The sequence below is a fragment of the Dromaius novaehollandiae genome, chromosome 17 (genome assembly GCF_036370855.1).
Source record: "Dromaius novaehollandiae isolate bDroNov1 chromosome 17, bDroNov1.hap1, whole genome shotgun sequence".
NCBI lineage: Eukaryota > Metazoa > Chordata > Aves > Casuariiformes > Dromaiidae > Dromaius > Dromaius novaehollandiae.
Window position 1 is genome coordinate 2508709 of NC_088114.1, and position 12917 is coordinate 2521625.

The following is a 12917-nucleotide window of genomic DNA, read 5'->3' on the forward strand; positions in this document are numbered from 1 at the left end:
TAAAACTGCTGCTGACTTTGGAAGCCAGCATACACGGGAGTTGAATGTGGGGGGGGGAAGCAGTACTGAGTTCACTTGTACAATGCAAGTACTGCTGCAAATAAATACTATTTTCAGTATTTGAATTTTGTACTGACTTGACTTGGCTTTACTTTGAAATAAAGGAGTTAGCATCATAGTTTTGAACCAGGTGCAACGGGCAGTTGTGGATGATACACTGAGGGACCAAGTTTTATCAGTGCTTGTCCCCACTCCTGTGTGCCCTCCCTTCTGTGCCAGAAGCTTGGGGACAACTGTTCAGCATTGCTTAATGGCCTTTGCATCACAAAACCAACCTGGTAACATTCTAATCAATGTTTTGGTATGTAGTTTAAATTTGTGTGTGTGGGGGGGAATTGCTAAGGCTGGTGTAGCTGGATGCTTGCATTGCCCTTTGATTTCAGGCAGGCATGTACACAAAACTAATCATTCATCACTGCTGTTTTATTTGTATGTTGGCTGCTAGGGTCGGACTTGCTACTTCAGGGCCCTGCGTTATGCCCCGCGGTGTAGTAGAGATGCAGTCTGGCATTGCACAGGGAACCAGGGTGTGTACTAGATGACACTTTAGGAACTGAGTTGTGAACATTTCTTAGCTTACTGCAGTAGAAAAGTGTTTTGAGAATAGTTTATTCCAAACAAAGACTTTAATATTAAAATACTTTATTAATCTGTTACTAAAATAACTTTTTTTTCAGAGCTCTAAAGTGCAGAACTTTTTATATTCACCTTGCACTACAAAAATAAAGCATGCTTTGTAAAAACTAAACAACCTCCCCTTTGTTTTCCCTGTCAGCAGTAATCAATACTGGTGCTATTTAGGTAACTCCAAATCCTGTCCTATTGTCCGCTTGCTCTATAAAATATAACTATCTTGAAAGAAATACTTGAAATGGAGGAAACGGATACTGGCACAGGACAGTTTAACAACCCCTGCTGTTCTGCAGGGCAGTTCAGCGTAACAGCACTCTGAGTTCAGAAATCTCTTAGATGCAGTCCAGGTCGGGGTGCTGGAATCTGTTACGTTTGGAATTACGCCGTTACACAATGGGCAGACAGCATCTAGAGAGCTCCTCTTTTATAAATTAGATTGCAGGTGCTCTTACCCTTAAAGCAAAGATAAGATAACTTATGTCCAAACATGATTTTTAGTGCTGCCAATATAATTTTTCCATTATTTGAACTGGACAGCAGTTTCCAGCTACACTAACTGACACTGCACCACAAAGAAGCCTCGTGATGCTTTAAACATGTATCACACTAATAACATGAACTAGTAATTACTGAATTTTTTGCTAAAACTTCTCTTGTGTAGACTGAAAGAGCTAAAAGTTTTTGGCAAATGTGAAAGAATTTTTAGGGTGTAGAGAACTCACTACACAAATTCTTAGTGAAAGGCTGATATGGGTTGTCTCACTGTCATGTATAATAACTGTTTCTGCCCCCAGTGTTGCAGAAACAAGCTATTTTTCAAACCCTCAGCTGAAATGGGTGAAGACAGTTGCAGTTTTCCAGGGATCCTGCTTGGTGGAGGGGCCTCAGAGCGGCAGGTGGTCCTGCTGTCTAAGGTAGAGCAAAAGCATCTTGCAGTTAAATAAGGAGCCAGAGAGCATTTCTTCACTTGTTCCACTGTAATCTTAAACCAAGCATTTCCCAGCTGTTGCACAAACTCACCACAGGAAAGGCAACTGAAAGTAAACATGCAAAGTGCTACTAAAAACAGAAATGGAAGGGGAAAATGCCTTTGCTGAGCTGAAGTTAGCCTCCTTCATTAGCAGTAATAAATAAAAGGAGGGCAAACTTGCATGAGCAAAGGGGTAAAGCCTGATTAACACGGCTAGGACAGTGTTGTAACTGCACATTTTGTTGGACGATAGGGAAGGGATAACAAAGCTAAGACGGTCTTGCCTAGCAGCTACTTTGTAAGGTGAGACAATACAGTCAACAAACTAGGTAAAGGGTTGTGATGGAAGTGGCTTCTCAAAACTCAGTTTTAAGGAAAAATAAAATTATTTCTACTGCGGCTTGTTGAGTGACATTTGCAAATTGATACCCTCCTGACTCCCCTCCCCATCTCCTTCCAGTAGCACGGGCAAGTTACAGTACACACTCAACATCAACAATTCACACGTCAGCTTGGCATAATGTATATAAATAAATTACATTAAATTAATCAAATGTAAGAAACTTTAAATAAATGAAATGCTAAAGAGTGACACCTCCTGTTGAGTTATTTCTTGGCAGCAGTACTGAGTGGCTTTCTGTTCTCCTACACATTTGTCTGTTTTTTGAATGTCCCCAACACTCAAGTCTTGACTGGGATAGTTTGTTTGCACCCAGCGGTGCTGCCATCTGCTTCGGGTAAGCCCACGGAGTATTCGGTGGTGGCGATGAGCAACATGTCCAGGGTTGTCTCAGTACATTTAGCAATGAAGCGTATGAAAGGTCTCACGTCGCCCTCGTTGGCTACTTCCAAGACGTGGTAATACTCTGCGCGCTGCTCTTTGCGGATTGTGATGGGTGGGTAGCCGGCCTGCATTAATATGAGGTTCATTAACAGACGTGAGGTCCTTCCGTTGCCATCTACAAATGGATGGATGTAAACCAGCTTGTAGTGGGTTAACGCAGCAAATTCCACAGGGTGCAAGCTCATGGCATCTTCGGAGTTAAGCCACTGGACAAACTCCTGCATCTGTTTTTGGACATCTTGAGGATGTGGTGGTATGTGATGCCCTACAAACACCTGGGTAGTCCTGAACCTCCCTGCCTCCACAGGGTCGGCGTAGCCCAGCACTCTTCGGTGTATCTCCAAAATGTCGCTGATGGTGACGGAGCCTATTCGTGATACCAGCGTGGTATTTACGTATTTCAAAGCTGCGTGCATGCCGATTACCTCGTTCTGCTCCACTAGGCTTTTTCCAGGAACAGCGTATCTGGTCTCAATGATGTGCCGTATCTCTGACAGCGTCAGAGTGTTCCCTTCAATAGCAACCGTGTGGTAAATGTGGTGATAATAGGACTCTTCCATGACTCGGCGCAGGGCGGAATTGCCTTTGGGGATTGCCATCACTTTTTTAACTTTACTGTCAATAATGCTGAAATACCTCTGGTCTATCTCTTCAACTAAAGGTAGAGTTCGGTCCCGATTGATCAAAGCTTTCTCATTGCAAGGAGAAATGGTCAGCGCTTTGGAGTACAAATAGTCTGCTTGAAGAATGTCTTTTTCCTCTTCAGAAAAGATGCCAAATTCATTCAGGGCATCCACATAATCAGGATCTATTTTGAGGGCATATACAAAGAGTTTGTGGGCCTTCTCCCGCTTTCCTTGACGCTTCATTTCGAGGGCTTGATTCAGAGCAGCTTTGGCTTCTGACTTCACTTCTGAAAGACAATACGAGCAGTTAGATAACAGGGAAGTGGGTTTTACCGAGAGCCTCTGGAAGACTGTCACCAATATGAAAATTAAATAAAGCCAATCCAGAAGAGCTGCAGCAAAGAATTTGTATCCAGCCTTTACCCAAGGTGTAGATGCTTCTGGTGCCTGCAAACACCAGAGGTTTGGGCCGTGTTTACACACCACGTACCTGACGGCACGGCTGTTTCCGGCAGGAAGCGTGGCGAGGCGTGATCCGTGACCAGCACAGCTCAAGCTGGCCGCGCCAGCACAGGTGCAGCTATGCTGGCAGAACTCACTTTTGCTACCAGACTACTCTGCATGAGGATACCTGGTCTTAACTAAGTTCAATGGCATTAATGCCAGTTTTCTGGATATAAGCAGAGTCCACGTTACAGCTGCTAATAGCGCTTCTATCAGTTTTTTTGCTGAAGTATTAAACATCTTCCCAGTAATAATAGCTTCGATGTGATCAAAGACAGAGTGCTAGAATCATGACTCCTTTGAATGTTTTTCAGAGGAATGCCCTGTCCGATAAAGCTAACAATCGCAGCCAGTGTACGCTCCAGAAAGTGAATATTACAGCTGTTTAATGATCACCAGAATTTCAGGGGTAATGCTTTGTAACCCAGGTTACTGTGCATTAAAACACAACTCCAACCTCCAGTTACCTTAATAGAGCTTAGTGTTATATAAAACAACAGGAGGAACTTCTGAGCGATTAAGCAGTGCTGGGAAAGCAGCAGCCCCTCACGCCTTTGTGGCTCACAGCAATGGAATGCAGCTAGCCTGCTGCCTGGGAGCTGGGTGGCAGTGGCACATGTGACCTCTCGGTGATTTAGAGCTGAGTTTAATTTGCAATTGGGTAGCAAGAGTTCAGTACTTGTCTGAGGGTGTGTGGAGATCACCCGGCAGGGGCTGCGGATCCCCAGACACTGGTTGTTGTTACACGGTTACTCAGCTGTTCCCCTGCGCTGTGCGGGGACGGACTCTTACCTGGAGAGGCTTTGCCTTTCAGCACCAGCAGCTCTAACCCGTTCGAGGTCACGCTCAGCCCAGTTGTTTGGCCTGTGTATCGGGTGATCCCCAAGTAGCTGCCCCCCAGTTTGCTCTTCAGGAAGGAGAGTCCTTTGAGCACTGCCTGGCACTGGTCTTCCACAGCAGCCAGCGGCAGCAGCAGCATCAGGAGCGAGCCCAGGAGGAGCACGGCCACGGCCGCCCACCGGATGCGGACCCACAGGGTTATCCATTTCAGTTCAGGATCTGTCGCCATAGACACAAGATTCATCCTGCTTCCAGGACAGACACGAGAAACATCTCCTCCCTCGCTGCTCTGACCTGGAAAGAGAAACAGCTTTTGCTGTAGAGAGCGCTCTGCGTCACGGGGCCAGCGTGGTGCTTGGGCTCTGGTTTTCCGCTGCAGTTACGGGCACCCACCTTCCCCCCTCACCTCTAAGCGTATCAGGGCAGGGACTGACTGCGTGGGTGTGAGCAATATTCGGCATAACACAAATCCCTGTGGGATCCACTATACGTTAATGCAACACAAGCAGCACAAAGAGACGCAGCTTTTGGAGAGAGGCGTGGAGAGGGGAACCCAGCCTCAGCCTCTCCCCCTGCTCAGTACCTTCCCCCGGGCTCTCCCCCGCAGCTGGGCCCCCCTCACCCCAACTCCTCCCGACCTGGGCTCCCCCTCACTGCCACCCTCCTCCCCAGCCTGGTATCCCCCCGGATCCCCCTTAGCTCCAACCCCCCCACACCTCACCCGGGGTCTCCCTCACCCCTGAGGTCCCCCCCAGCCCTCCCTTGCCTCCGGGCCGCCCCCACGCCACCCCCCGTCTCACCTCAGGCCGTGGCCCCTAATACCTCCCGGTATCCCCCCAGCAGAGGCACCCCCTCACCCCAGGTCCCTCACCCCGCGGTCCCCCTCACCCCCGGGTCCCCCCAGCTCGGGGTCCCCCTCACTCCAGGTCCCCCCAGCTCGGGGTCCTCCTCACCCGCAGGTCCCCTCACCCCGGGTCCCCCCAGCCCGGGGTCCCCGTCACCCCCAGGTCCCTCCCAGCGGGGGTCCCCCCAGACCCCCTCACCCCCAGGTCCCCCCCTCAGCCCGGTCCCCCCCAGCTCCCCTCAGCCCCCCCAAACCACCCCCCTCCGCCCGTCACCTTTGGCGCCGCCCTGACCCACCGGCTGCCGGCTTCAGCCTCGTGACCCCGCCTCCTCCAGGCCCCGCCCCCTCGCCCTGCTATTGGCTGAACCGCGCCCCGTCTCCTTTCTCATTGGCGCTCAGAGCAGATTCCTCGCCTTTGCATCCCGCCCCCTTCCTGCTCCCCGCTTCCTGTGGCGTCTTCCGGATAGCCCCACGCCCCCGGCGCGGGAGAGGCTCGTGGAGAGTGATGATTGGTTCATGCTCACGCCAATCTTAGGCGGGACAGCCAATGAGAAGGGAAGACAGGCGAAGGGGGCGGGCCAGTCCCTATTTAAGCGCGTGGAGGCCGCTTCCCCCGTTGCCACGCAACGCGCCGGGGTGGCCGTTACCGGCCGCCTGCGCCCCTTGGGGCGGCCGTTGCCCCCTCGCTCTCCTCCGAGCGCGCCGGGCAGCGAGGAGCTCCGCTCGGCGCCCAGCCCTCCCCTGTGCGAGGGGCGAGGACCCGGGGTGCTGCCGAGGGAGCAGGACGCGTTGCGGGGAGCTGCGGATGATTCGGTGCCTGGTGCCGGGACGGGCGGCTTCCCCCCAGCTGCCAGCGCAGTCAGTCGTCGCTGGCAGAAAAAGAAATGCTCTGGACTGACGGGAGCGAATGGCGGCTGTGCAGTCCGTTCCCTTCTGTGTGACCGACAACAGAGCAAAGGGGCTGCGGTAAACGCTGCTCGCGGGTAGCCGCCCTTGGTGCTGTCCCACGTGCAGCGCGTGGGCAAACGCTGAGGAAAATGGCTCCAGGCTGCTCCTTTGCAGGCTGTATGTGCTGCATTTCTCTGTAATACGTGCTACTGCAGCGCTCCCCAGCTGTGATGGCTTCTGTCCCTCTAGGGTAGTATTTCCCAGGGAGAGTGACATCCACCTGCATCTTCTTGCTTGTGGTTAGTGCTTTGCCCCTGGCTTGGCTGGAGGAGTAGCAGGTGTATCTAAAGCTTGCCGATGGGGCCAGATTGGGGGTTAGCAAGAGCTTTAGGGGGGGGAAAGAGGCAAACTTAAATGGTCTTGATGAAATGAAGCGATGTTCTCAGAGGAATATGAAATTCAAGGAAGACTAGTGCAGCTGGGAAGGTGGAGTCAGACCCAAATTACAGGTAAAGGAATCATGGGAAAGTGGCAAGTTGTGCAGAATATTGGGGGGTTGTAATGGCTCAGAAGTGGAAGGTGGGTTAATGCGGCAATGCCAGAAAAGCCAACGCCTCTCTAGAGGCTGTGGATGAGGAGGGTAGCGAAGGCGGACGTAGTTAATTCCCTCTGTCCAGCTTCGGGTGCTGCCCTGCCTGACCTGGAGACTGGAGGAAGTCCAGGAAATAAGCAGAATGCCACGAGACCTAGAAAACATGACTTATGAGGGAAGTTTGAAGAAAGTGGTGCTTTTAGCAGAAAAGAGGAGATAAGGGTGGCCATAATATGCAAAGGCAGAAGAGTTAAGTTGATAAGAGTGATTGAGAGGGGTATTAAATGCTAGAGCAGTTTCCCTGTAGAAGCTGGATGGTTTTTTAGAGCTGAGTAAGGCAAACCTGAGCTGGGGACGGCAAGGGCAGGCTTGATGCTCCCTCAGCAGGACGTGCGTCATCCCCAGGGCCTGCCCGTGTACCTGTCTGCTGCAGAACCAGGGGAAGGAGCCAGCTCCAAGATGCGTCCTGGTGATTTGAGCACAGATATAGCACTCCTTCCTCCCTCCCTCCGGTGGTGCTCCTCAAAGCCTCGCTTCTCCCTCCCTCCAGTTGGGAGTACATGCTAGTAAATCGCTGCTCCTACCAAAAAGGAGGACCAGGACCCCATTTCCCAAATGGCAACTGGAACGCAGACCTTTCAGAGCTACTTCTTCCGTGATGTCTGTTCAGATGGTGGACTTCCACGGATGGGAAACAAGCTGCCTTTGCACCCGAACGACCAAGGAACCTGCTGCCGGTGCTCAGGTAAGAGCGCTAAGAGGAACCTCTCCTCCGAGTACGGGGCAGTGAGCTCAGCGGTGTGATCCGGGTTGGCTTTGTGCTGCTCCTCGGCTGTGCTGCGTCTTCTACGTCAGCTCAGAGTTAGGGCTGCTGTTGTGTTACGTGGAGGTTTCTAGGGTTATGGACTCCCAGAATAATTTAGGTGGAAGGGACCTCTGGAGGTCATCTGGTCCGGCTGTGCAGAGAGACCCAGCTTCAAAGTCAGGCCGGGTTGCTCAGGGCCCTGTCCAGCCATGGTCTGGTATCTCCAAGGGCAGTGATTGCTCACCCCTTCTGGGCCCCTCTTCCAGTGTTTGGCCATGCTCCCTGTGGAAAAAATCTCATGTTTTATCGCAGAGTTGGGTGCAGAGAGTATCTTCCTTTTCTTACTTGTTTTCAGGCAGCAGTGGGAAAAGCAGTCACCACGCAGTGCTGGGGCTCTCAGATGTTCATTGATTTTATCAGCCTTGACAAAAGCAGCTTGAGGAACTCAGTCCAACCAGTGTCCCTAAAAAGAGACTGACAGCACCTCAGCTCTGAGACCGCTCAGCAGCAAATGGAGCCCACGGCAGTTCCTGCGGCATGAAATTACCGTGTCCGCTGGCTGTTTGGGGCCTGCCAGGGCCTGTTAATGCTGAGGAAGACGTTTGGGGGATAATTAGCATTTGAAGGATGAGCAGCTCTGCAGCTTTCTCTTGAAAGGCAGCTAACAGAGATGGGTATCTCCCTCAGTGCCGATGATATGGTACCCAAGCAGAATTACAGAGAGACTGTAAGAAATGATGTATTTTTGTTTTAAAATTGGTGAGCAGAACATGTAGAGCCTGGTGAAACGGAGGAGAGCAGCACTGGTAGCCAGGCACGCCTGGCATCTAATCCTGGTTTTGGTGCCTCTCGGTAGCCTTGGAGAAGTCCTTTTCCGAGACTGCTTGATGCCTTGCTGTCCCTCGGGGATGTCATTAGCGCTGCTGATTCTCAGCATTTATGTAACACCTCCGTGCAGATTGGTGCCGGCTCACGGGTTGCCATTGCTGGTTATTATTACTTAATATTTGAGGCCAAATTCAGTGAATCTGGAGCAGGGGGATCCTTGCCGGTAGATGGCAGTGACTCATTTTGCTGCTCGGCAGAAACCTCCCCGTGTGCTGCAGCCTCCCCCCCACCCCGGACCTTCATCCCCCTCTGCTTTCAGAGGAGTGATCATGAAAAACACATTAAGGTTGAGAGAGGCTCTGGTTTGCCTTTGGAACTGTTTGTACTGGGTGAAAATTGCCTGTGTGCGCTCCGAGGCGGTTTCCCGGCTGTATTCCTGGTGAGGTATAGCTGTTGCTGGCGGTACAGCTCTTGCGTGTCTGCAAAGCCTGCGTAGTGCTGCATCCGACTGTAGCCATTAGGCTGAACCTTGCGATAATCCTGCATCTCCCAAATTTATGGGAGGTGACAAAACAGAAATTTTAGTGTTGCTTCTTTCTGGCTTTCTTGGGCAGCATGTTAAAAGGAAAAAAAAATCGTTGCAGAAGGGAAGACTTGTCTGCCTCTCCCCACCCAGCCTCCGTGTCCGACTCGTGCTGCAGAGCCCGGAGATGGTGCACTGCAGGCCAGCGTGCTCCGAGCACACCGGCACGCTGCGTGCGGCCGCGGGGGGTTCGTCCTTCTCCAGCCCCGGGTTCAGCTGTTTCCTGTGCTCCGGGGCGATGCCGGAGGGTCTGGCTTGCAGCTGGCTGCCCCCGGCTCTTGGATTAGCCCGAGTGCCGTGGTACGCTTGAGAGCATCGCTTGGGAAAGGCACACGGGCTGTTTAAGGGTCTTGCAGGCAGGGGAAACGGCTGGTTGCAGAGACGGAATTGCATATTGAAGTGTGGGATTTTAATCAATGAACAGATGGGCAAGTAAGAGATCAAACGCCTGGTGGTAAAGCTGTCACCCGGGTCGGAGCAAGGTTGCGGTGAAAAACGGTTCCGACGTTCTCAGTTGCGCTGTTTACAAGGCAAGCGGAAGCGATGTCCCAGATCTGAGTGCTAGCAAGCAGTGCAAAGACCAAAGGGATTTTTAATTAAAGAGAAAATAGAAGGGTAAGCAAAAAGCGAGAGCCAGATTGCGCTGTGGTGATTACTGCTGCTAGCTGCAAAGCGAAGGCAGCCAGCGAGGGGGTTCAAGGCTAAGTGAACAATTTAAAGCTCTCAGTGCAAACATCGAAGATACACAAATGCAGGACTGAATAGATGGCTGGAAACAAAGCGCCGAGAGGGGCAGAAACAGAGGGCTTTGTGGGCTCTCGTAATGAATAATGAGGAATGAGGTTCTGAGACAGATTGGTTTGCGGCACTGGGAATAAAGAGACAAAAGGAAAACTTTCAAAGCGATGCTGCAGCTGAGCACAGTGTTATTCCGGCTAGGCTGGGACGCAGCCATTCATAGCTGTTCTCACATCACAGCGCTAAGCTTGTTCCAAACAGCAGGTCCCAAGCAAAGCTACCCCGGCATGTCTGTGTGTAATGAGAAACACAATTGAGAGGGAAGAGGGGAATAAGGAGTCCCATCTGTGTGGAAGAAAAGCTTCTTCCTTATTGCCCTTGCAGACAGCACAGGTTTCCAATCCCCTGTGCGTTGCTCCGGGTTTGAACATCTGAGAGGCAGTGAGGCGCGGGAATAACCATCCAAGTGGAGCGGTGAATACCGCTCGGCCGGCGATCTGCCTGGCAGGAGACCGCGTGGAAAGGGCAGGGCGGGGGACAGCTCCCTCTTTTAATATTTGTGAAGCCTTTTCTCAGTCATGGTGCTGGCAGCTATGGAAAACTGGGAGAAAACTTAAAATTTGAAAAACTAAAGCTTTTGCCTGTTCAGGTTTTCAAAGTGGGTGCGTATTTTGGGGGAGAGAACAATGTTGTTTCTGGTGGTGGTTCAGGGTTCTCGGCAGGTGTCTTTGAGTGAAAAAGATCAGTTTTTTCAAAAGTTGACGGGTAGGAAACTGCAGTCTCGTGTGTTGCCAGGCTGGAAAGGGCGTTTCTTGGGAATCTCTGTGCCACGGAGCCTTGCTAGGGCCTTCGCTGCCGTTTACGTGCCGTTTACGTGCCGTTTACGTGCCGTTTACGTGCCGTTTACGTGCCGTTTACGTGCCGTTTACGTGCCGTTTACGTGCCGTTTACGTGCCGTTTACGTGCCGTTTACGTGCCGTTTACGTGCCGTTTACGTGCCGTTTACGTGCCGTTTACGTGCCGTTTACGTGCCGTTTACGTGCCGTTTACGTGCCGTTTACGTGCCGTTTACGTGCCAAACTCTGTGGCAGCTCTGCCTCCGAGGGGCTGAGAGAGGGATAAGGCAAGTGACTGCTTGGCTGAACACTTGTCTCCGGCCTGTCCTTGAAGCTGGTGTAGAAATGCTGACTCTATAATAAGAATCGTTTTGGACTAACTGCCACATATACTTGACTAATGTGACTCCACGCCAGGCAATCTGGAAATACATTAAAGCCGTGAGCTGCTGCGCCGATGATCTGCATGTCAATAACAGAAGGGAAATTGCCTCCCGCGGGCTCCTCTCCCTGGTTTGATCCTGCGAGGTGCCAGGTATCCCCAGCTCCAGCTGGTTTAATCGGTTCCAGGAGGCAGCCGAGACCTCCTGGGATAACGAGGTCTTCTGGGGCGAGATGCTCCGCTGGGCTCTTGCTTTCCCCTCCCTGCTCCTCTGGCCAAGTGCGTGGCGGGGTCAGCTAAAAATGCGGAAAAGCGGTGCTTGTTAAGCAGGATTCAGACCTACTGCAGCAAGCACGCTGTCGCTGGGGTCTTGTCTGCAAAATGCATTATTCAGTAGTCAAAAATCCGTACAGTCGCCGTCTCTAGGGCTTGTAATCCAGGACAAGAGGGCTAAAACAGGCAAGAGGGTAGGAGTTTTGTGGGAGCAGATTACGAAGGGAGCTGTTTTCCTGCGTAAGGTTCTCGGCTCGCCCCTGCTAAGGTGCTGCCGGAGCTTCGCGGGTGTCCTGCGGCGGCTCGGCAGGACGAGGCAGCGGCTTTCGAGGCTCAGAGGTGGCACTTTTGCTTGCTGATGTGAAGGTGGCACTGGCTTGGCTGGGCCAGGGCTGGACACGGCCCTTCCCGCGGGCAGGACGGGTCAGTCGGTGCTGTCGGGGGCTCTCAGGGCCTGTGCTCCGGTGGGGGTCCAGGGGAGACCCCCGCGCTGGCCCCACGCCACGCTGTGCTTGGGAAACCTTCTCATCGTGGATGTCCTGCGGCTCTCGCCTCCGGGGCCGTCCTCAGAATGCCCTCTCTGTTCAGCACGGCTCTGGGAACCACTAGATCCTCTTTGCTCTTCCTTTTATTTCTTTTCTTGGTGCTGTTCAGCTGCAGGAGGCTTTGCAGCTGGAGGATGAAGCGGGCCTTGTTGCCCGGCCAGAGGCTCTTCCTCTGCGGCGGCCGTCCCTGTTCCCGTCCCCCCGGGGAAGGTCTTTCTCCTCAGCCCGGGAGGTTGGGACACCTTTTCGGTGCCAGCCCGGGCCCCGCAGCTGCGGCAGCCTTCGCCCACGCCAGCGACGCAGACTGATGCTGAAGTCGAGAGCTGGTGGGTTGCAGGCAGCCGGGGCCGCGGATGGGAGGCTTTCTCCTAACTGCCCAAAGAATAAAATAAAGGCGCCGGAGAGGGTAGGGCTTGCGATCGCTGCGGAGAGGGAGGGGGCGGCCGGGTCCCTGGGGGGCCTCCGGTGCCCCAGCGGTGGCCGAGGAGGGGCAGGGGGCTCGGAGGGGGACGCACCGGGCGTCCTGGCCCCCGGGCGCTGGCGCAGCGGCTGCCTGCTGCCCCCCCCTTGCCGCCGGGCTGGCAGGAGCCCCGGGGGGGGGGAACGGCATCACCGGGGGTCTCTGGGGAAGGCGGAGGGATGGCACGGAGGGGAGCGCCGGCTCGGAGCAGCCTTTCTGGTGGGCCGTAGCTGGGAAGTGGTGGCTTTGCCGAGCTGCTGCCCTGCCCCGGGCAGCTCAGCGGGAGCAGGATCCCCCGGGAAAGGCCCTGGCAGCCTGGGTGCTCCCTACGGGAGGGCAGGTTTGTGCTCCGTGATGCTCCCCGCTGCTCTCGGCTCCCTGCTCTTCCTCCTGCTAGCAGCAGGTATATTTTGCCTGTTGCAATTCCCTGCTGTCTTTGCAGTCTTTATTGCGGAGCTACGCGTATCCGACCACGCGCGCACACCCCCATACAAAGAAACGCACCTCCTGCTCTGCAAACAGGAGCTGTAAAGCAGCCGTGCGTTAGCGAATCTCCGTGCTACCTCTGTCTCTGCAGGGCAGGGAATGTGTCTTGGGACAGCAGGACGCTGGCACCGTAACCCAGCCCTTCGTCCCGGAGGGCACTGCCCGTTCCCTGGCTCGTGA

At 53.4% G+C, this 12917-nt stretch overlaps 2 protein-coding genes across 5 annotated transcripts in view; one reads left to right on the top strand and one right to left on the bottom strand.

The window, feature by feature from the left end:
* Positions 1 to 1651: 1651 nt before the first annotated feature.
* FICD (FIC domain protein adenylyltransferase) lies at positions 1652 to 5668 on the bottom strand. 3 transcript variants are annotated; one of them, XM_026114421.2, is made up of 3 exons: positions 5618 to 5668; positions 4430 to 4771; positions 1652 to 3420 (listed from the first exon to the last, which is right to left on the bottom strand). In XM_026114421.2, exons 2-3 carry the CDS (start codon positions 4719 to 4721, stop codon positions 2345 to 2347), a joined length of 1368 nt encoding a protein of 455 aa, XP_025970206.1. In that variant the 5' UTR covers positions 4722 to 4771; positions 5618 to 5668; the 3' UTR covers positions 1652 to 2344. The 3 variants fall into 3 exon arrangements, with proteins under 3 accessions (XP_025970206.1, XP_064377966.1, XP_025970205.1); XM_064521896.1 differs by having other exon boundaries at positions 5596 to 5663; XM_026114420.2 differs by lacking the exon at positions 5618 to 5668 and adding an exon at positions 4884 to 5054.
* A 214-nt stretch (positions 5669 to 5882) lies between these two features.
* Positions 5883 to 12917, top strand: part of CMKLR1 (chemerin chemokine-like receptor 1) — a 55353-nt gene continuing 48318 nt past the window's right edge. For both annotated transcript variants that reach the window (XM_026114424.2, XM_026114427.2), the window contains exon 1: positions 5883 to 7546. In XM_026114424.2, the coding sequence (XP_025970209.2) occupies positions 7460 to 7546 (87 nt within the window). In that variant the 5' untranslated portion in view covers positions 5883 to 7459. The remainder of the gene's footprint in view (positions 7547 to 12917) is intronic.